The sequence below is a fragment of the Chenopodium quinoa genome, unplaced genomic scaffold, assembly GCF_001683475.1.
Source record: "Chenopodium quinoa cultivar QQ74 unplaced genomic scaffold, ASM168347v1, whole genome shotgun sequence".
Classification (NCBI taxonomy): Eukaryota; Viridiplantae; Streptophyta; class Magnoliopsida; order Caryophyllales; family Amaranthaceae; genus Chenopodium; species Chenopodium quinoa.
Window position 1 is genome coordinate 274,356 of NW_018743373.1, and position 24,414 is coordinate 298,769.

A 24,414-nucleotide genomic window follows, 5' to 3' on the forward strand; every position below is an offset into this window, starting at 1 on the left:
CACTATGATGATTGGTATGAAGGAGAAAGGGATGCTACTTCTAGTAAGGGTGTTTATGCATTGGAGCAAGCCAACGCAATCAACAACCTCTCTACCCAAATCTCCAAAATGACCAAGCAAATGGATGAATTGATGAAAGAAAGGTCCAATCCTCATGGTAATACCTCCCCTTCAACCAAGGGAGGCAATGGTATGGATAGTTCCTCCTCCTCTTCTTACAATACAATGCCCCAAGGATGCATGTTTTGTTCTAATTGTGAAACCTATGATCATGATACCTCCCATTGTGTATACGCTTGTGAAGTTCAACCCCTTTCCCATGAACATGATGATAATATGGAAAATGTCAATGCTATGAATTTTGCTCCTAGAATGAGGAATGTAGGGAATGAGGCCAAACTCCAATTAAATGGGGAATTGGAATCAAGGTGGAAACCGTGGTTGGAACCAAAGTGGTGGCTGGTGGTTATGATAACCAATACCATGGTGGGGGAGGCCCTTCCAATTTCAATGGAAGAGGATACTCTAACCAAAGGGGGTATGGTAATCAAAACCAACAACCTAATTCCCGATACCATGACCATCAAAATCAAAATTTTGGTGATCAAGGTATGATAAGTGGCATTTATGCCACTATTTAGATCCTCTAATCGCGGTATTTTTCTACGTTTGTCCCTTGTTTGTACCCCTTTTGCTCCGTTTATCTCTTTATTATGTTTTTGTGCTTTTCCTCATGTTTTGTAGGCTTTTGGAGTTGATTTTAATAGAATGAAGAGCTTGGAGAATTGGAGTTCATTTGAAGAGCTACAAAGGAAGTTAAGGAGCAAGCAAGCAAGGCCATGCGGACAGCGCGGGTCGCGCTTTCAGAATGGCGCGGACGCGCCAAACCCAGCGCGGGCGTGCCTAACATTGGGGTCAAAAATATTGAAGGAGGCAGAATGTAGGCGCGATTTGGGCGCGGCTTAGGCGCGGGCGCGCCTAAGATAGGCGCGGGAGCGCAAGGGCCTGAACTCCAAAACTGACCTTTGTTCACTCGTTTAGCCATACCTTTTGATCTACAAATCGGATTGAGGGGACTCAAGTTGCATTGGAAACTAGACTTGAAGAGCTTTCCAACGGTAGGTAGCACGCCCCCAGAATCTTCCTAGAACAGAAGTTATGGTCGTCTGAAAATGAATGTCGCTGCCAGGCCAATCCCAGTGCGCGGGCGCGCAGGCCTCTATCGCGGGCGCGCACGAGCAGCTACGGGTCTTTTAAATGCTTCTTCCTCTCCTCTTTTTGGCCAAGTTTTGATGGTGGGTTTCTTTGGGGTTTTCTCTCTCCTCTTTGAGGGGTTAAACCCTAACATCTCTCCATCAATCTTCACATAAATTAGGCTTAGATTTAGTTTTAATCTTTGTTTTTATACTTTGTAATGTAGATTAAGAGTAATTTAGGGTATTTTAGAGAGAGAAAGTGAAGAGCTCCAATGGTGGATTGAAGAAGATGAAGATGCAAAGTGACATTGTTTTGGATTTCTTTTCAATACTTCAATGAGCATTCTAAACTCTATCTCATTTATTGTTCTTTCTTAATTTCTTGCTTGATTAGAGTAGTTGTTTAGTTTAATTGCTTCTCTTTGTTCTTATTGCTAGGTTTTGTGTTAGTTGTTCATGATTAGTGAGTAATTCCCTTTACTAAGGGATTGGTGATACCATGTGGTGAATCTTGAATGTATTAGGCTAGACAAATGTTGGTTATATGTGATTAAATATACCTTGTAACCATGTTTTACTAATTACTCCATGTGAATGGCCAATCATGTGTTGTAATTGGGTGGATTGAACTAAGTTATGACGATAGTGTAACTTAGGGATATCCATTAGGTGATCGATTCTATGCAAAAACCTTAACTTTCATAGCTTATGACGATAGTATGAGCATGTGTTAAGTTGGGAAAGCCTTTGACCCCGATAGGTGGTTAGATGGTATTGTTGGTATTGCCTTATATGAGATATTTGGTTTGCATGTAAACTCATTTCCATTGCCTAACTTTATTGAAGATCATTGTCATGTTTGACCCTCTCCCTTGGTGTTAGTTTAACTTTATATTAATCTCATTTTGTTTATTGTTCTATCCATCCTATCTATTTGACCTAGCTTAATTGGTGGTGGTGTTGATAGTGTTTATGTCGTCTTCGTGGTTCGACCCTCTACTTACCACTAAACTTGTTTAGTGTAGGTGTAGGTTTATAAATATTGTTTGGTTGATGGTAGTTAGTCCAACGACCTAATTATCCTTCACCAAGGTAACATGGGAAATAATCAACAAAGCAATGTTTCTAACCAAGGCACCGGAGGCAATAGGGGTCAATATGTTTCTAACTATGCCCAAACTAATAGGCCTCCGGGTTTCCATCAACCCCAACTTCCTCCACCTCAACAACCTCTTCAACTTGAAACCCCTCCAAATGATTCCGTGATGGCTAAATTAGATGCTCTATTGAAAATGCGTGAGGAGGACCAAAAGAAACATGAAGAGGCCCAAAAACGCACCAATGCTCACATGAAAATGCTTGAGACCCAAATTGCTCAACTTGCATCTAATTCATCCCCCACTTCTTCTTCTTCTTCTCACATTCCAAGTCAAGGAGTCAACCCAAAACCTTTGTATGTCGTGACAACTAGGAGTGGGAAGGTAGTAGGGAGTGACCCTTTAGTTGAGGAAGAACCCCAAGAAGAGGTGGAGTTAGAGAATGAGGGTGAAAAAACCAATGAGCCATTGAGTGTTGAAAAGGAAAAATTGTTGAGGTGCCAAAGGAAAAAGAAGCCACCCCCTTGCCCCTAAATCGCCAACCTAGAGAGGAAAAGCTACCCTTTCCACAACGATTTGTGAGAGCTAAACTTGATGCCTAATTTGGAAAGTTTTTGGAAGTCATTAAGAATTTTCATATTTTTGTCCCTTTTGTTGATGCTATGAAGAAAATGCCCCACTATTCCAAATTTTTGAAAGATCTTTTGAGTGGGAGAAGGGAGTGTGAGACGGTGAGTTTGCCCGCCAATTGTAGTGCAATTCTTTCCAACAAACTTCCTACCAAATTAAAAGATCCGGGTAACTTTTCCATCCCTTGTTCTATCAATGGCATTGAATTTGATAAAGCCTTGTGTGATTTAGGAGCAAGTGTGAGTCTCATGCCCTATTCCGTCTACCAAAAGCTTAGTGTAGGAACCCTCTCCCCCACTAACATTACTCTCCAACTAGCGGACCTTTCCGTTAAGTTCCCCATGGGCAAGGTTGAGGACATTCCCCTTAGGGTAGGAAAGTTCACATTCCCCGTGGATTTCTATGTGCTAGAGATGGATGAGGATGAGAGGATTCCTATAATTTTGGGTAGACCATTTCTAGCTACTTCTAGAGCTATCATCGATGTGAAGGAGGGTAAGATATCCTTGAAAATTGACAATGATTCCATTGAGTTTGATTTGAATAATGTCATGCAACAACCCTCCTCGAGTGGTGAATGCTTTAGGGTAGATGTTCTTGATACCGTTCTTAATGAAATTTCTCGCTCCTACTTGCATGCTACAAAGAAGACATACAATTCTATGAGGATTTGCTTGAGGAAAGCAAGAAGGAGTGCAAGGATGCGAGCATGGAAGAAGAGGCTCCTTACATTCATGACCTCTTTCAAGTGGAAGAAAGAGAAGAGAGCCCCAATGGTAAGGGAGCACCAAAGGTAGACTTGAAACCTCTACCTTTGGGCTTGAGGTATGCATTTTTTAGTCCTGATGAGTCTTTCCCCGTGATTGTCAATTCTAACCTAACGGAGGAGCAAACCTCCCTCTTGATCAATGTTTTGAGAAAACACAAGAAAGCTTTGGGTTATACCATTGATGATATCAAAGGTATAAGTCCATCTTTATGCATGCACAAAATTGATCTAGAGGGAGATGCCAAACCCGTTAGACAAAGGCAAAGAAAGCTTAACCCTTCCATGCAAGAGGTTGTACGGAAGGAAGTGGCTAAGCTTCTTGATGCGGGAATTATTTACCCAATTGCTCATAGTGATTGGGTATCCCCCGTGTAAGTTGTGCCTAAGAAAGGGGGCATGACGGTAGTGAAAAATGATCATGATCAACTAGTGCCTACTAGGCTTGTTACCGGTTGGCGCATGTGTATTGACTATCGCCAACTTAACACAAGTACATGCAAAGATCATTTTCCACTACCGTTCATTGATCAAATGTTGGAAAGGCTTACAAAGCATTCCTTATATTGTTTCCTCGATGGTTACTCGGGATTTTTCCAAATCCCAATTGACCCCAAGGATCAAGAGAAGACGACTTTCACTTGCCCCTATGGTACTTATGTGTATCGTAGGATGCCTTTAGAGCTTTGTAATGCCCCCGCAACATTCCAACGTTGCATGATGTCCATTTTTAGTGATATGATTGAGGATGAGATAGAAGTCTTCAAGGATGAATTCTCCGTTGGAGGAGCCACCTATGAAGATTGTCTATCTAATTTATCTCGTTGCTTAGAAAGGTGTGAGAGGGCTAACCTCGTGTTGAATTAGGAAAAGTGCCACTTTATGGTGGAAAGTGGGATTGTTCTAGGGCACAAAATTTCCCATGCCGGCATTTAGGTAGATAGAGCCAAGGTAGAGGTCATTGAAAAACTTCCTCCCTCCACCAACGTGAGGGAAGTGAGATCCTTTCTTGGCCATGCTAGGTTCTATCGGCGCTTTATAAAAGATTTTTCAATGATTTCTAAGCCTCTCACACCCCTATTGCAACAAGATAAGGAGTTTGTGTTTGATGATGCTTGCCAAGAGTCTTTTTGTAGGTTGAAAGAAGCCCTTTGCACCGCTCCTATTGTCCAAGGCCCGGATTGGTCTCTTCCATTTGAGCTCATGTGCGATGCAAGCGACGAGGCCATTGGATCGGTTTTAGGACAACGAAAGGATGAGAAACTTCATGTTATACATTATTTGTCTAAAACTCTCAATGATGCCCAACGAAACTACACAACTACCGAGAAGGAGTTCCTAGCGGTTATTAACTCATTTTGAGAAGTTTAGAACCTACCTCATTGGTTATAGGACAATTGTGTATACCGACCACTCGGCTCTCAAATATTTGATAGGAAAGAAGGAAGCTAAACCGAGGTTGTTGAGATGGGTTTTAGTCCTCCAAGACTTCGATTATGAGATGAGAGACAAGAAGGGAGCCGAGAATGTGGTGGCGGATCACCTTTCAAGGTTGGGCGGTGCAAGGTTTGAAGATGATGGTTTGCCAATAGAGGACCCTCTAAGGGATGATGTGCTATATGTCCTTGAAGTGAAGTCGGAGCCATGGTATGCGGATATTGTGAATTACTTGGCTTGTAGTGTCGTACCACCGGATTTCACTTCACAACAATGTCGAAAACTCAAGCACGAAGCCAAGAGATACATTTGGGATGATCCCATTTTATTTAAGAGAGGGGTCGATAGTTTGTTGAGGAGATGCATCCCCAACGATGAGGTTCAAAGTGTTCTCCATATGTGCCACTCTTCTCCTTGTGGTAGGCATATGAGTGCTCAAAAGACCGCCTCAAAGGTCCTACAATCTATGCCCTTTTGGCCTTCTCTATTCAAGGATGCTTGGATTTTTGTTAAGACTTGTGATAGATGTCAAAGGATGGGGAATATTTCTAGGAGGGATGAAATGCTGCAAAACCCCATCCTTGAGCTTGAAGTTTTTGATGTGTGGGCTATAAATTTCATGGGCCCTTTTATTTCTTCACATGGTAACAAGTATATTTTGGTTGTCGTTGACTATGTCTCAAAGTGGGCGAAGGTCGTGGCTTCCCCTACGAATGATTCTAAGATAGTGGTTAATCTTTTCAAGAAAGTGATTTTCCCGAGATTTGGTATTCCAAGAGCCATAATTAGTAATGGGGGGTCACATTTCAAGCACCACACCTTCGTTTGACTTCTTGATAAATATGGAGTGTCTCATAAGCGGGGGCTTGCTTACCACCCTCAAACAAGTGGTCAAGCAGAGATCACCATCAGAGAGCTCAAGGTGATCTTGGAGAAGACGGTTGCTAGAACAAGAAAGGATTGGTCTTCTAAACTCATCGACTCTCTATGGGCATATAGGACCGCCTTCAAAACTCCAATAGGGACCACTCCCTATAAGCTTGTCTATGGGAAAAATTGTCACTTGCCCGTAGAGATGGAGCATCAAACGCATTGGGCAATCAAGCAAATCAATTTTGATCTCCATAGTGCGGGTGAGCAAAGGCTTCTAGAGCTACATGAGTAAGAGGAGTTGAGGATGAATTCCTACGATAGCGCAAGCATGTATAAGGCGCAGACTAAGGCTTGGCACGATGATCAAATTGTCAAGAAGGAATTTGTCAAAGGCCAAAAAGTCCTCCTATTCAACTCCCGCTTGAAGCTTTTCCTGGGCAAGCTTAGGTCAAGGTGGAATGGGTCGTACATTATCACGGAGGTGTTTCCATATGGTGCTCATGAGATTTCCCAAGACGGACATACTCCATACAAAGTGAACGGTCAACGGCTCAAGCCCTACTACGTAGGATTCCCAAGTGATGAACCAATTTCTGTGACTCTTCTTGATATGCATCATCAATTTGACCCTCCTTGATCGATTCAAGGAACGTCGAGCTAACGACGTAAACCAAAAGCGCTTCCGGGAGGCAACCCGAGTCTCTAACCCTTTTCTCTTTCTTCCTTTCTTGATTCTTTGTTATTTTCCTATCTACATTGTTGGATTGTTGGATTTTTGAATTTTGATTGTGTTGGAATTTTTGGTATGCAGTCTGGTGTTTAGTGTGTTTTGAAGAGGGGTGTTTGTGCATATTGTGTTGCAAAATGAGCATTTTTTTAAAAAGCCAGGTGGTTCGACCGAACTCCATGAAGGTTCGGTCTAACCTTTTGAAAGGTTTGCCCGAACCTTCTTGAGTTCGGTCGCACCTCCTCTGGATCCTAAAGTTTAAAACTTTCTACCAGAATTGCAGAAATTAATAATCTAGAGTAGGTTTGATCGAACCTTGGGGGGGTTCGACCGAACCTTAGTTCGCCCAAACATTGCTGTGTTCGGTTGCACCTGCTCTGGAATTAAAAGTTGAAAACTTTCTGCCAGTTTTGTGAATTTCAAGTTAGAGAGAAGGTTCGACCGAACCTTGAGAAAGTTCAGCCGAACTATTTCAAGAGTTCGACCGAACTTACCCAAGGTTCGGCCGAACCTTTGTCGAATTTTAAAAAAAAGGAGGTTGTTCTTCATTTGACCTTCATTTCATTCGGCCCACTCTCTCTCTATTCTCCTCCTTCTCACTCTAAACTCCATTGCAATCCCCTCCTACAACCTCAAACCTCCATCAAACTCACTCCAATCTTCTCTTTTTCTCACTTATTTTCCATCCTCTACTCCATTTCTACAATCTCCACCCAAAAATTCCTCACAAAAATCCCATCTTTTCATTTTCCCCAATTTCTAGGGTTTGAGTGCTTTGGTGTTTTTGGGTTTCTACTTACTTACAATCAATTGTGGTATGGTTTTCCTACCTTTTGCAAGTTCATTTCTTCAATTTCTCATAGTTTTACCATGTTTTGCATGTTTAAATATGAATTGTGGTATTCTTGAAATTGTTAGTAATAACTTGCTTGATTCTTGTGGTTCTTTGGATTTACATGTTGTAATTGATTGGTAATTGATAGTAGAACATGTTGTTATCATGATTATGCATGTATACCTTGGTTTTATTTTATCTCAATGTCTTTGCTTAAAAATGTTGATTTCATGCTAGGGTGTTCATGCTACTATTTGATGATTGAGAAATTCATGAATTGGATGTTGTTGGAGATTGATTCTTGTTGTTTTTGGTATGATTTTGATGGTTTGGTGAATGAATATCACGTAATTAGGAGACATCATGCCAAAATTCACCTAGACTTTGTTAGGACTTATATATGAATGTCATAGGGTTTCTTGCCCATGCCTGGGTTTAAATGTGTCCATTTATGCCTTGAATTGTATTGTTGTCATCCTTTATATCTATTTCACAACTCAAGGCAACTACTTTCACGCATACACTTTTACCGTGGCTAACTTCTTATTCATCTCTTATCAAATTGTCCTAATAATAGCTCTTGGTAATTTTGTAGAATCATGATTTTCGGCAAGAGCAAGTCAAAGAGGAAGAGTGTGGGTGAATCTTCATCAACGAGTTTCCCGCCTCCTCCCGGCATAAATGATCATAGCATAATTACTCCGAATGAGCACTTTTGGGACGTCTACAAAGCCCTCATCAATCGTCCCATCCGTTCAACAAGGTTCTTTTGTCCTACAACGTTGCAAAAGCTCGGTATATTGGATGAGGTAGTCCGGTTAGCACAAAATTTTAGATGGGGTGAATTCATCTACCTTCATGCTCACACCTATGAGCGAGTGACTTTGGAATTCCTTCCCTCTCTCCGCATGGAAGTCATAGAGCCGGAGTTTAACGATGAGGAACCTCAACTTGTGATACATTTTCGCATGTTCAATGAGGATCACTCCCTCACCGAGAGTGATCTAAACGAGATTTTCCATTGGCATGCGACCGGGCTAGATCATCCTTGCGAGATGACTTCCACTCATCGCATCCCCTACAACGAGCAAGAATGGTGGAGGAGCATATCCACCAGGGATAGTTTCCGAACTAACACATCTAAGGTCAACAATATCATCCACATAGCCATCAGATACTTTGCTCGGCTTCTTCAATATGTCGTGTTCTTCAAAGCAAACCTCGGCTCAATGGTTAAGGATGAGGTAGCTTGTCTATTTTTGGCCGACAACCCTCATCGCCTCAAGTTCCAATGCTCCTCCAACTTCATCCAAAGGCTTTTGGATACTCGGGACAACCGTCTTGGTGACGACATTTTTATCGGGGGCATGATCACTATCATTGCCCTTTCCTTGAAGAATGGAGCTTACAAGGAACAAATAAAAATGCTCCCCTTTGTGCACCAAACCCGAGAGGAAGTCACCGACGAGTTCCTACCTATTCTCTCTCCCTTAGTGCTCTCCGTCACAACCGCTTCATCAACTACTCCACAAGCAAGCGCAAATTCATCCTCTTAGTGGACAAAGAGGTTGAATGGTGTGTCCTTCCGGACCCATCCCTCACTACGGTGGACCACTCCTCTCCTCTCAAATGGAAGATCCCCAGCAGCACATCCCCGATGAATTAAGAAGAACACGAGCCCGGGGTGCAGTTCTTCATCCTCCACCGGTCCACCGCCAGGAGCAAACTTTTCCCCCCTTTAGCGAGGGAGGTGAGGCATCTTCCACTTCCTCCTTCCTCCTTTGATATGAATGCCCTCCGTAGTACCCTCGAGGATATTCGCCGGGATAACCAAGCTTCCATTGAACAATGGGGGTACTACGGGAGGATGAATTATGATAACCTTGTACAAGCGGGCATCCAAGCGCCCTATGTTAACTACCCCTACCACCCTCCTCAAGAGGGTCCGGTTCCTCATTGGGACCCCTATGACCCCAACAACCCTACCCCCAATGTCTACCCCTATTGGGAAGGTCCCATTGACCCTTCTCAACGCATTGGCACCCCACCTTACGATCCTTATCGCCCGGGTGGGTGTGATCCGACTTATGATCCGGCTCGCACATCCACCCCAAACCCTTTTGATGGTGGTTGGGTGACTAGGGGTGGCCCTATAAGCATTTTAACCAACCCTTCCACCCATTTATGGACACTCCCGGGTTTGATTTTGAGAACCCCCCTTGACTTAGAGGGCAAGGATAAAGGACCCCATGATGAGGGTTCCCTTCCTCCCCCCGGAACTTCTAACTTTTAACTTTTGCTCGGGACGTGCAAAAGACTAGTGTGTGGGAGGATGTTCTTTTTGGGTTGGTTGAAGTGTACATAAGAGGGAAGTGTGGTAGGGTAGTGGCTTGTACATGAGGAGGACTATTGAGGATTGTGGCCTTATTGTAGTTGATGATGTTGATGTTGTGATGTGATGATGATGATGATGTGATGGTGATGTTTTGATGATGTTTTTATGATGATTTTTGCTGATTTTTGATGATTCTTGAGCTTTCTGTAGGTGAAGATGCTCCCAAGGAAAAATCCAAAATTCCCGACAATCCAAATTCCCTTAATCCAAACTTTGTAGATAACTTTTTTTTTTCTTTTTATCTATAACTTTAGTCTTTTTCTTTGGTTACTAACTTTTTTTTTCCTTGCTTTGTCATAGTTTCTTTTGTTTTGGCTCACCTTTATTGAAGCTTGAAAGTGGAAACGAAGGAAGTTAAGGAGCAACACAAGCTCCCTTGGTGAGATTGTATGAATTATCTTGTCTTCCATTTCAAGCGGCATTTGGTGAGTTCTTTCCTCTCTTTTATGTGCTCTTTCTTTGAGTGTTTAGTCTAGATTTAGCTTAGGAAGAAGTTGAATGGTTCGAGGATGTTTGCTTTTGGTTCTATGGAATCTGGGATCGTTGATGTTGTTATCGAACGATCACTTGTATGAAGATTGGGATTAAATTGGATTATATGCCTCGTGTGTGAACCTTTTTTATTTATTCCTATTTCTTTTGTTTTTTTTTCCCTTTTTTTGTTACAAACATGACTATGACAAGTTAAAATGATTTTTGATGTGGAATGTGCTCATTCATTTGGTTGTGTATGCCTTTTATGATGTTGCATCTTTGAATGCTTATCTTCTTAATTGATGAGGGTTTGCACGGTTTGAGAATGCTCAGTGTTGAGTTAGACACATTGTAAGCTAAGGTAGCCCGGTTTAGAACTTTTGAGAACATTTGAACCCCTAGTTCACGGAAAAGTGGTAAGATGGAGTTGCTCTCTATAGTGGATAGGATTCCCTCTAGTTAGTATTTGCTTATTTCTTATCCCATGTGAGCGTCATTTGTTCTAGCTTTCATCATTCTTGTGAGCGGCATTTTGGATCCTTAACTATGCATGTCTTAATCTTTGTGTTGGTATCTAGCTCCCGAGATCGTGACCAAACAACTCTAGAGGAGGAAGAGGGCATTTCTTCTCATTTTTCTTTGTTTTCTTTATGTTTTGTTACAAATTTGGTTTTATTTTTGCATCCACCTACTTGCTAACCAATTTGAGCCTTATTTCCCTTTCTTGACTTAGCCATATTAAAAACCTATCGGCCTATGTTCTACCGACCCTTGTAGTTAGTGAAGCATTGGCTTGTAAGGTTCGAGTTTGAGAGTGTTGATTTTGAGCAAGAAAGTTGTGTAATCGGTTCAAGTAAGGTTATGAAATTTAGTTAAGAATATGCAAAAGGTTTGTGAAGAAGGTTGCAACACATGAAAACCAAGTGAAGTTGAAAAAAAAAAGAAAAAAAAAAAGAAAAAAGTGATGAAAAAAAATGATGAAAAAAAAATGAAAGAAATGAAAAAGGATGAAATAATGTTGTGAGGTTTGTATTGAAGGTTGTAATTTGAGGTTATGTTCAATTCTTAGGTTTTTCTTGAGAGATGGCCACTCTTTTGCTTCACTTAGGATTTGCCACCAAAATTTTCAAATTGACTCCCAACCTTAACCCCTAGCCATGACATTACAACCTTATTTAAGACCCTTGGACTTGGAGGAGCGCGGCCAAAGACCGGTGGAGGGAGATAGATTTCAACCCTATGGAGAAGTATGCATAGTTGAGATGTCGGGATGACCTTATGATTCCACATAAAAATATCTTTTTCTGGTTCCCTCGAGGGATCATGAGGAGCTAGCTAGGGGATGACTTGAAACTAGTGGAGAGAACATGGACCGTCTTGGTTGGGGCTAGGGCGGAGAGTGAAGTCATTAGTTCTCTATGCTTAGCTTAGGTTTGTCTCTTTCAACCCCGAGCATCTTATAACGTGTTTTCCCTCGTTGAATTGAGAAAGGTGAGTATTCTTTGGTGCATGTCTTTTCGTTTGAGTTCAAATGGAGCATTTTCTACATAAGTGCTTAATTGGTTTTCCTTAACCCTTGTCATGTTATGTTTGTTGTGACTTTCTCTTTGTTTTGGCATTCCTTACTCGAGGAGTAGCAAGAGGCAAGTGTGGGAGAATTTGATGAGTGGCATTTTCGAGGCATTTCGAATTGTTTGTTGACACGAGAAAAGTCAGGCCACGATTAAGGTTCATTTTAATGGTCATTTTCCCACATTTGCGGCTTGTTTGCATCCTTTTCTTTGCACTTAGTTCGCTTTCCCTTTATGCATCTTCTTTCCTGGATTTTTCTCCTTTTTCCTACTCTTTACTTTGATTTCCATGCTTATGCTTTGTAGGAACCATCAGGGTTTTTAAGAGGAGGAAGCTAATCTCAAGGAAAGCTGAAGGAAGCAAGATTCAGAAGAGGTTCGGCCAAACCTCCTGAAGGTGTGGCCGAACCAGGGTGTGGCCGAACGTCGAGGCAGAGTCAAGAAGCAATTTGGCCATTTTGCAGGAGTGGTTGAACCTCAGAAGTTCGACCAGACCAGGATCAGGGAGGTTTGACCGAACCTACCCATGGTTCGGGCGAACCTACCCATGGTTCGGGCGAACCTACCCTGTAGTCCGGCCGAACCTACCCAGTGTTCGGTCGGACCACTCCTCTATTTCAGCTGGCTCTATACGGACTATATAAGTCCCATTTTAGAACGTTTTGATGTAATTAGATTAACTTAGTTTTAATTTTCTGCACTTTTAGCTTAATCTAGAGAGAAACACTTTTAGTCTTCATTTGGTAGAGAGAGAAAGTGTGGATTTCTTCATTGATGAACTTGGATATTGAAGAAGAAGCTTGTTTAATCTTTTGTAGATCTTCAACTTCAATTAATGAGCAATCTCTTACTCTTTCTCTTTACTTTTGCATTTAATTTTGCTTGTTTACTTTGATTTTCCTTCTTTGCTTATTAATCATGTTAATGCTTATTGATTTGATGATCCATATTGTTCTCAACATGATTTGTGAGTAGTCTCTTAGCCAAGGGTGTGGGGATGGTGTAGTTGCTAATTGTTCATGCTTATAATATTGGGATTAAGTTAATTATGATTAAAATCTTTGCATGCTTGATATTCTTTGATGTTCTTGCAAGTGCACATTGTTAGAGTATTAAAGGTGAATCTTTGCTAACAAGAAACGGAAGTTGACTTAGTTAGGATTCATTACTATCGATTGCTCTTTGATTGCACCTCCCAATATATGGTTCTATTGTGGAAACATAGAGGCTATGTTAGGAAAAACCGATTAACCCCGGAAGGCGGTTAGATTGAACCTTATATCGATATTCATGCATGTTTAGTTCACTATTGATTTGCCTTTATGTTATTGCATGATCAAGCGGCATCTACATCTACCCATCTCCCTTGGTGTTTAGTTATATTGATTTTAACTCATTTTATCTTTAGTTTAATCTCTTAGTCATTCCTATCCTTTGTCCCGAGATAGCTTAAATTCTAGTGATGAATGCGGTGTTTATGTGCTTCTCTCTGTGGTTCGACCCCTCTTCTTACCATATACTTGTATTAGGATAAGTCGAGTGTTAAAAATTGTATTTGATTTAGGTGTAGTTGTCTAACGACGCAATTATTCCTCTATCATCAAGCTACTAATAAATCAACAAGTGGCATGCTCACAAGAGAGGTTAGGTGAGGACCATTTGGAGAAGGGGGGACCAAACTTGCTCCCCACTCCTCTCCCATAGCCAGCCAACACGCCATCCTCAAGCCAATTACTTTGCGCCACGTGGCACCCCACCACTTGGGCACCAAGGCACCCAAGGTGGGCTGCTAGCCGCTACTTTACCCTATGGCCCTGCAGGCCACACACTAAGTATGCGGGCTGCTATGGCCGAGGCTTGTTGCTAGCATGCCACGCACCTTGTGCAGGCTGCTAGTTGCAGCCTGCTAGCATGCCTCGCACTCGGTGCGGGCTGCTAGCCGTTGCTTGCTAGCAAGCCTCGCACTTGGTACGGGCTGCTAGCCTCGGTTTGCTGGCATGCCACGCACCTTGTGTGGGCTGCCATCCTCGGCCAACTGCTAGCATGCCTCACACATGGTGCGGGCTGCTAGTTGGCCTTGCTAGACAAGGTGCGCTAGAACACTTTGCTAGCCACCTTGCTAGGCCATATGCCCCTAGCACTCGGTTTGCTCGGGGCATTCCGATGCTAGGGGTATTTTAGTAATTTTTTTGATTTATTAGTAATTTTCTCGTCTCGTCTTTTATTATTTTCGAATCGACTTCCGACGCTCGGTTTTGATGCTCCAAGCTTGAATTTCCAACACTCCAAGCTCAAATTTCTGACCTCTAAATATTAATTACTCGGGCAACTCATTAATTCCTTCCGAATTAATTCGTCACGTCGATTCGTTAGTTTCTTGGGTGTGAACCAAAGGGTTTAGTCAAGATTAAGTTGCAATATTAATTTATACATTAATATTACTGATCCGAAGCGGCCTCCACCCAGGAATTCCGAACACTTGACCTCACTGAATAATTAGCTTTCTAATAATTATGAACCCTCTATCGGAATAATAGACTTGTTCGAAGGACACCATTCCTTTCAATTTTCCTTAAACCATAACATATTTTCCTCTTTTGGTGTCCACATCACAAAACTGAGCTGAATTAATTTTGTGGCCTATAATTTTGATCCAAATATTATTTGGTTGGATAGGATGTTCAATAAGCTTTTCAAAGATATATCATAAGCCCAATTTCGATTAAAAACGAAGAAGATATGAGCAAAATACTAAACTCAGTCCAAATTAAAACCGACACCCTTTCACTAAAACGGTCATATCTCAAAATATAAAAAATCATTTTGACCTTAATATAATTGGGTTGGAAATTAGACTTGATAGGCTTTCCAACGATATATTATATGCCTTATTTCGAGTTACGGATCAAAAATTATCATAGTTTAAAAAACGCGTAAAAAACTAGAATTACCGCGCAACAGCTTAAACACCGTGTCACTGTACAAGATGACGTCTCACGATGCCTTATACCATGACACGATATTCTTCATCGTGTCACGGTGCTTTTCCGTGTCTATTCCGCGTTTTTTCTCACGCGCTTAAATGAATTTTGACCTTTTTTTAGCAGAATTGTGCACCGTGACACGACGCTCTGTACCGCCATGGTGGACAATGTCGTGACACGGTGTCCAGTATCGTGTTGCGGTACATAAACCGTGTCACGATGCCCAATTAGGGTTTTTTCGCGGCTCTATCGCTTCTAGGGTTTCGTGGAATCCCCGGTTCATTTCCTCTGTATATACCCCCATCATTTCTGCAATTCGAGGCACCAAAAATCATTCTCTCTCTCCTTACACCAAAAATCATTCTTTTCTCTCTCTTTAGCCTAAACCCTAGCCACCCTATTTTTCCATAATATTTCCCCCTAAGCACTCCAAGGAGTACATACTTGACCCGAGGTTCCATCCTTAAACCATGGCGTGAAAGGTAGAATTGACTGAGGGTTTGGACCAAATCAACTCTACTTTTTATTTAATTTAATTTTGTTTCAATTTGATTTATATTTTTATTGAAGTTACTAACAGTTTATTCATGATGTAGCAATTCAAGAAAACGCAAAAAGTGAGTAATTTACCACTTAATTACTCTTATTTTTATTCTTGTTGCTAGTATCATGATTAGGGTTATTATTATTATTTGATTTAACTGATGATATTATTGTTAATTTGCTTCCAATAATATTAATTTGGCCAACTAGTTTAGGTTACTTTTTAATCTTGTAATTTAATCAAGTAATCACAATATTTTAGAATTATATGTTGCATTGATATTCAACCAATTTTGCATAATAATAATTTGGAGCAAATTGAATCTTTGTTTGTATGCCTTTGAGATCGCAAGAATCACTTTTCACTCTAAGAATTGAGTAGAGGTCAATGCGGGTGAATGTGACTCCATGACTCACTTCGTACATTATGCTTTGACTTCCTCTTCTTACTCTCTCTCTCTGTAAGAAATGCATCAACAATCCCTTCAGTACTTCAAAGCTTGATTGTTCATCTTCACCTTCCTCAACAGAATCCTCATATTGGGAATTACTTGAGCCATGGTAATCTCCCTCCTCTTCCTCGGTTTTAGTATATTGCTTGGAATTCATGTTATAGGCATTTGATTTGTTGTTAGGGACAACTACTTTAGAAGACCCTTGTCCCTTAGGTATGTTAGAAGACCCTTGCCCCTTTAAAGGTCCTTTACAAGACTTCAAAGTGACCTAATACCCAAACCAAATATTTCATAAGTAAAATAAGCACAACACAAAACCTTACACAAAACTTACACCCTTTTGCCAACTAAAATTCCGAACCACATACTTTTTCTTCATAATTTTCTTCTACCTGTAGTTTCAACAAAGTAGCAATAAATATTCTCAAATCCATCAAAACCAGCAACCCATCAAAACCACATAACATAATAACACCACATATTAACAAAGCCTAATAATTTGAACTACATCTGTTGCATTCATCACATAGGGAAACTGTTAGCAGCTTAATCCAGTGGTTAACAACCAGCTCCACTGGGGAGCAAAACCTACACCTTTAGAATCGATCTGCGGGAATGAAAAAATTCACGCTCACAATTCAATCCCTAAAAACAACGCTACATAAAACTGTAAAACCCTAAATTTATATGCTTTCAATTGTTTGAGAAAAATATAACTTTAACAAATTTAAAAACCCGATTAATCGTTGTAAGGGGAAGGGAGTAAATTGGGGCACCAAACAAACTTCAATCAATTAAAAAGGAGTAAATTGAAGAACAACATAGACTACAAACAATTGAAAAGGAGTAAATGAGGAAACAACACAAATTACAAACAAACGAAAACCCTAACATTAAATTTCCCAATATCAAATCCAATCACTGTCAAACCAAAAATCGATTTCATAAACTACATATTCTACTTCAACCATTATAATCCTAACAACACGTCGATTTAGGTTATACCAATTACGTTTTCATCATAAAACTTTCTTGTTCGAAGGGTTGAGCTAGCCTACAAGTAGTGTTCTTCAGCTCCTCGACCACCGCTTCGAAAATTGGACGACGGTGTATAATTTAAGAAGAACGAAGTGAGTGGAGAAGGACGATGGTGAGCAAACACAAAAAGAAGAAGAAAATTCGACCTCAGAGGAGAGAGAATGAGAGAGGGAAAAATTGAATTCGAATCAAGGAGAGGATAAAAATAAAGCTCATATATGTAAAACATACAAGATACAATTTACATAGGAAAAGAAATACTGGTACAAAAAATACGCTAAAGAGCATAATGGTGTCAGACAAAAGCAAAACGGGATCCCAGCTGAAATTGAACAAAACAGCGCCAAAAGACCTTCTTGCCCCTAGTTATGCATTTACAAGTGCCTAACTTTCCTCCCTTTAAAATCCGAAAGTGAGAGAATATGGAATCAATATTGTTGGGTCCACTTGGTGAGAGAAATTATTTAATTATTATAAATGATTTCCAAATAAAAATATAGAACAAGTATTTAACGACGACCCAAAAAAATATTTGGAGTAAGTATTTAACAACGGAGGGAGTACCCAACTTTAGGTATCGCCCGTGTATGAAAAATTTTACCGTTGACCAATGAGCTGACGTAAATACCACGGACCCTTCACGCTACCCACATCTCTTGTAGGCTTGTATCCCAAAGCATCCACAGAAATCTAGCAACACACACTCTAATCATGGTGTCCGAAGCTCCCAAGGTATATTTACTACTCTTTTGTTTATTCTATCAATTCTACTCCTTCAGTTGATCAATTTTTTATTTCTGAATTTTCATAAATTTTTGGCCCTTTTTTTAATTTATGCTTGATTACTTCATTTCCTATTAATTTGATGGACATTATGGTTATTTGATTTGTCGCCGGAAAGTTCTGGCTTGCTGATTTTTATTTATTTTTTTAATTTTTGTTTGTTGTTTGTCCGATTGCAGAATTGGTGGTATTTTTCTTTATGACGATTCATATTAGGCGAACCCAAATTATTTTATGACTAAGGCGTTGTTGTTGAGTCCTAATCTTCTGATTTTTATTCTGCATGATATACCTTCGTCTAACTAGGGTTAATTGTTTCGATATAAGAAATTATTGAAAGTCACCCTTTTAGTGTATCTGAAAGGGTAATTCTGTTTAAGAAGTTGAAAATTTTGGATAAAATAATATCAATCAGCAATGAATAAATTTATATAATAATCACCTGTTTTAGGCTGTTGAGTTTAAAAATCTTATATTTAGTGAGTCCTTTTCTCATCAAATTTTGATTTTGTATGGGCTAGTATTTACCTGTTAGATCACCATGGCTTGGTTGAACTATTTATTTGACATAAAGTAGTTGATTATTACTATTATCGATTGACCTTGGCCCTTGGGTGTACCGAGGAGTGATGATGTTGCCCCAATCAACCCGGTTGTCGAAACATGTGATGCGCCTTTTGTGTGTGGGATGCATCATAAGGAGCATACCTACACCCACACTATTATCTACTAGGTAGCTATTTGTAACTTGCTGTCCCCATTTCCCAAACAGAGTTTTTGATAAGGGATTATAATGAAAGCCTATAATTGCTGCTTAGATGTATCTTGTAGTCTTGTCCTTGTATATGTTCTGTTGTTGAATTTTTTGTTGGTTTGGAATTCTTTTTCATCATTGATTAGTATTGTTCAATGTTAATTACTTTGTAGTTTGTACTACAATTGATTTAAGGGTGACTGATAGTTTTTATCAATATTTTGTTCATTTACAAGTACCTGTGAGCAGTATAGGGATGCTTGAGGGGAATGAAGTGTCCATACTTAGTGAGTCGATCCACCACTACTAGGATAGAGTCCCACTCCATGGACTTAGATAATTCCTTAATAAAGTCCATCATATGTTTTCCCACACCTTGTCCGGTATGGATAATGGTTGTAACAGGCCTAGAGGAGATAAGGTCGAGGCCTTGTTCTGTTGGCACACATGACATTGCTTAACATAGGAGGAGACATCTTTCTGCATTCCTGACCAATACCATTCAGCAGCCAGGCGTTGATAGGTGAGTCATGGTATTCCCTGAGCAACCGAGTCCTAAGCTCAGATTTGCTGGGTATGACAACCTGGCCCTTGTACTTCAGCACCCCATTCTCTAGACAAAACCACTTTGGGGCAACTTCTCCCTTCTGGAGCTTTGTTCGCAGCCTTTGCAGAGTTGTATCCTTCTCAATAAAGGCCTGTATCGCACACAAAGTTACCAAAGTAATACATTCCACCTCTAGTGGATATTTGCGAGACAAGGCATATGCTACTTTGTTTGTGGGTCCTGGTTTGTAATGGATGTCGAAGGTGTAGCCCATTAGCTTACTGACCCACCTCTGGTAGGCTTGCCCAATCTCTTGTTGCTCTAACGAAAACTTTAAACTCTTCTAGTCTGTTCAAACTATAAAGTGTCTGGCCAGGAGATAGTGTCTCCATTTTTCTATTGCAAACACGATAGCCATTAATTCTTTCTCGTAATTGGCCTTACTCCGAGCTCGCATTCCAAGTACCTTGCTGAAATAAGCTACTGGATGCACACCTTGCAGTAGTACAGCCCCCAGACCATGCTCTGATGCATCGGTTTCCACCACGAAGGGCTGGCATAGCCAGAATTGGTGCTTGAGTCATAGCTACCTTCAATGTGTCAAAATCTTGAGAAGCTTCCTGTGTCCAACCTCAATTATCCTTTCGAAGTTGGTCAGTTAGGAGTCCTGCAATCACAGTATAATTGTGTATGAATTTTCCGTAGTAGCCCGTGAGCTTCAGAAAACCTCTGAGTTCCTTAAGATTTTTATGTACTGGCCAATCCACCTTAGCTCAGATTTTGCGCTGTCCACTTCCACTCCCTGAGCTGATATCACATCACCCAAGTAGGCCACGTGCTCCTTCCCAATTTCACACTTCTTAAGGTTCGCATAAAACTGATGTGAGGCCAGAGTGGAGAGAACTTGCTGCAAGTGAACCCTATGTTCCTCTATGGAATGACTGTAGACAAGTATATCATCGAAAAAACCAAGACAAACTTGCGGAGAAAAGGTCTGAAAACCTCATTCACCAAAGACTGAAATATCGCAGGGGTGTTTATAAGACCGAACTCGTAATGCCCTTCATGCTATGTTACTCGGACTCTTTCATTTACTTCACGTGTCCGTGTAGACACGACACGTGTCGGACACCGACACCGACACTTGGACACTTCATTTTTAACTAATAACACAACTTTTTCGACACGTGTCGGACACCGACACCAACACTTAGACACTTTATTTTTAACTAAAAACACAACTTTTTCCAAGAAAATGGACGAGTCCGATGCTTGGACACCCGTGTCTAATTTGACACTTCATCCGAGTCCAAGTAACATAACCTTCATGTGTGCGGAAGGCTGTTTTGGGTACACTATCCTGACCCGAATCTGGTGGTATCCGGACTTGAAATCTAACTTTGTAAACATCGAAGCACCATGTAATTCGTTAAGAAGTTCGTCGATAACAGGAATAGGAAATTTATCTGGGACTGTTTCTTTATTCAGAGCTCTGTAATCAACACAGAACCTCCACAAGCCATTCTTTTTCTTAACTAATAATACTGGAATATGCACTAATAGAGGGTTGTATTATACTTGCCCTTAGCATGTCCTTCACCAACATCTCAATCTCTTCTTTCTGATACCGAGGGTATCTATACGGCCACATGCTAATGGGGTCAGTCCCATTTTTCAAGAGAATCGCATGCTCAATCTGCCTCGGAAGTGGGAGGCCCTCCTGAAACTCCTTGATTAACGGTTTAAGATAGGCAGGAGTGTCCAGCTCTGCTTCCTGAGTGCCCTCTAGGTGATTGAGCTCCAGCAGTAACCCATGCCCTTCCTTTTGAAGAGTTTTTACCATTGCCTTCAGTGAAATACAAGATCTCCCTAACTGAGGATTGCCCTTCAAAGTCACCATATCCCCTCCAGCTTGGAATTTCAGAGTCTGGGTTTTCTAATTGGAGGTGATAGAACCAAGCTTCTCGAGCCATTGAATACCAAGAATGAATTTCCCTATGGTAAAACAAGGAAATCCTTGATGATGGTCGGTAAATTCCTCAATAAAACTCCCTTCTTTCAAGAGGAAGAGATTCTCTCCAAAACTACTACTCACAACTTTTGTGAATGATACTACTCCCTTTCCCTCTTCTCTATTTAATACATTATTCCCTGTAACAAACTAACAGCTCAGAATAATAAACTTCTCTCAGATTACTTAATTGCCCTTTTCCTCACAAACTTCAGTAACAGAATTATTCCACATCAGCTAGCAAGTTGCATCAAGTTGCTGCTACTGGTTTGGCCTTCCTTCTAGCATAACAGTATGTTTGGATAAAGAAAGGGGAAGGAAAAGAAGGGGAGGGAGGAGAAGAGGAGGAGAGGGAAGAATGGTGAGTTTTCCTTCCCAATCTCTCCGTTTTTGGAGGGATGAGTTTCCTACAATTTAATCCCTCCATTTCTCTCCCCTCCAATTCCCTTACTCATTTTTTATCCAAATGAAAGATACTTATCTCTCCATTTCCTTCAATCCAAACACACCGTAAGTGATGTGAATAGCAGGCTTGGGCCAAGCCCTTGCACGCTCATCAGACACGTACAGTGTGTTTGGATAACATAAGAGGAAGGAAAAGAAGGGGAGGGAGGAGAAGAGGAGGGGAGGGATAGGGGGGGGGGGGGGGAGGGGGAGAGAAGAATGGTGAGTTTTTATTCCAAATCTCTCCATTGTTGGAGGGATCAATTTCCTAGAATTTAATCTCTCCATTTCTCTCCCCTCCAATTCCCTTCCTCATTTGTTATCCAAATGAAAGATATCACATCTCTCCATTTCCCTCCCCTTCTTTTCCTTCCATTTCCTTCTATCCAAACACACCGTTAGTGTTTTAGGTTTGGAGAATTGGTAATTTTGACGCTTTGAGGAGCTTATATCCCTCAGAAATTAGCATTTGGCAGTGACTTTTGGCCTTTTGAGCGTGTACATTGTGCCGAATGCTGGTAGCAAGGCCTAAATAATATAGGAGATTAGTGAACTTATTATTTAGACAATTATCTTTTGCATTGAATTCCCAAATATCATGATCTATTGACTATATCATAATACAGTGTCACAGTATTTCTTTTCTTCATGCTTTACAGGATCCTAGGGAAGAAGTCATCCAAGCATGGTACATGGATGACAGTAATGAGGATCAGAGGCTTCCTCATCACAAGGAACCTAAAGAATTTGTTTCTCTGGAGAAACTTGATGGTGTGTTACTTGAACTTTTCTTCATTTTGCACAACATTTTTACTCTAGCATGTCATTTATTTTTTTCCTTCTCTTGTAACCTGAAGAACTTGGGGTTCTGAGTTGGAAATTGGATGCTGATAACTATGAAACTGACGAGGAATTGAAGAAAATTCGTGAAGCTAGAGGATATACCTACACGGTATTAATTTTTCTTGCTTATTTATTTATTCTTTTGAGGAGAATATGAATTAAACATGTTTTATTTTTGACTTTTGGTCACCTCACACACTCTTTACGCGTGAAGGATTTCTGTGAGGTATGCCCTGAAAAGCTTCCAAATTATGATGAGAAGATTAAGCATTTCTTTGAGGAACATCTGCACACTGATGAAGAAATCCGCTATTGTGTAGCTGGAAGCGGTAATGTTTGAGCTTGCAATTTTTAAAAATTATTTTGTTATTTTCTTTTTCCATGGAGCAAGAAAGAAAGAGGAGAGGAGGTGGTGTTTATGCTAGAAGGAAAAATAAACTGATATTTGTGTATAATTCTTTGTTTAAGGGTATTTTGATGTGAGGGATCTTGATGATAAATGGATACGTGTATGGGTGAAGAAAGGTGCTATGATTGTATTGCCTGCAGGAATTTACCATCGGTTTACTCTGGATTCAGACAATTATATTAAGGTATGATTATTGGTATCTTTATTCATCTTGATATCAAAATTTACACATTGTGCTTGTCATAATGAGATATTTCTTGAAAAATGAGGACAAAGATAAAGATTAGAAATCAAACTCTCCTCATACTTTATGTAGATTTCTGGTCGGTGATATATGAGCGTTTCAGCTCTTGAGCATATAAAGTATTATCTCTAACCTGAATAAATTCATGAGAGTTCAAAACTTTCTTTAACCAGATGTGTAATAGCTTTCCTTTGCCCTATAGGCCTTGTATGTTATTGACTTATTGTGTATTCTTTCTCTTTTCATCTGCGAGCCTTGAATATTTGTACATCACATCTTCATTCATTATTTCACTGTTTACTTAAGGTAGCTTAACTTTGTGTAGGCCATGAGACTGTTTGTTGGTGATCCAGTTTGGACACCCCATAACCGCCCTAACGATGATCTGGCTGCCAGGTATGTGCTGGCATATTCCCTTACGAATTGGTAAATAATGAACCAATGTTTGTGTGACAAATAAATTGGATCTCTACTTATTGTTTTCAGGAAGGAGTATCTTGAAAATTTCGTGAACAAGGGCACTTCTAACCAGGTCTTTGATGCTACAGCATGAGCCACTTTCTTCAGACAAAACTAGGTGTTGATAAAGTTATGCTGGAAATCTACAAATACCATGCTGTTGATGATGCAGAATGAACAGCTTGCTGTAGAGAAAAATAAAGATATTGAACTGTGTAATTGCGTTGTATGTCTACAAGTGCAGATATGTATTGGTGAGGGGATCTTGTAGAATTTTAATTTGCTTATGGACTACTTCTGTAAATTGGCCATTTATGTTGGTGTTTGGCTCATTGGAGCACAATAATAATAATGTAACACCTCAAATTTGCTCTTATTTCATTGGGGTTTCAATCAGTTTTTGGGACAAGGATTTAAGTAGATATACTACCTCTGTTACATATTATTTGCAACGATTAGACATTTTTTCTCTCTACTTTATGTAAATCGTTGCAAATAATATCATTTTTTAAGAAAATTACTTGGGCCACTATGTAAACAACAAATCATCATTTGCATTTTTGGTTTGAATCCAAATTAGTCAACTCTAATGGGATTGGTTTGGATTTTATAGAAATCATAATCTAAAAACCAAGCTATAATACAAGTTTTTTAGTGCTTGACTGCTTGTATCAAATCCAAATCAAAAACCAAAACTTCCATCCCTGTTACCAATTGCTCTTTTTATAACTGGTATTAATTAGCTTATGATTCCCACTTTATTTACTTTCATTTCCAGCACACAGTTGTAATCCATGGTTAATCTGTGGTTATTGCTGCTTTTCCATTCAGTTTCTGCTGTTGATAAGGAGGAACCTGACTGTACCTCATTCAGTTTCTGCTGTTAATACTCATTTGTA

At 40.2% G+C, this 24,414-nt stretch overlaps 1 protein-coding gene across 1 annotated transcript; it reads left to right on the top strand.

The window, feature by feature from the left end:
- The first annotated feature begins 17,602 nt into the window (after window positions 1–17,602).
- Window positions 17,603–23,924, top strand: LOC110738094 (1,2-dihydroxy-3-keto-5-methylthiopentene dioxygenase 2-like). Its single transcript, XM_021918462.1, has 7 exons — window positions 17,603–17,753; window positions 22,220–22,331; window positions 22,418–22,512; window positions 22,618–22,732; window positions 22,872–22,996; window positions 23,382–23,452; window positions 23,543–23,924. The coding sequence occupies exons 1-7, from the start codon at window positions 17,733–17,735 to the stop codon at window positions 23,607–23,609; spliced, it is 606 nt and encodes a 201-aa protein (XP_021774154.1). The 5' UTR covers window positions 17,603–17,732; the 3' UTR covers window positions 23,610–23,924.
- Window positions 23,925–24,414: the final 490 nt, after the last annotated feature.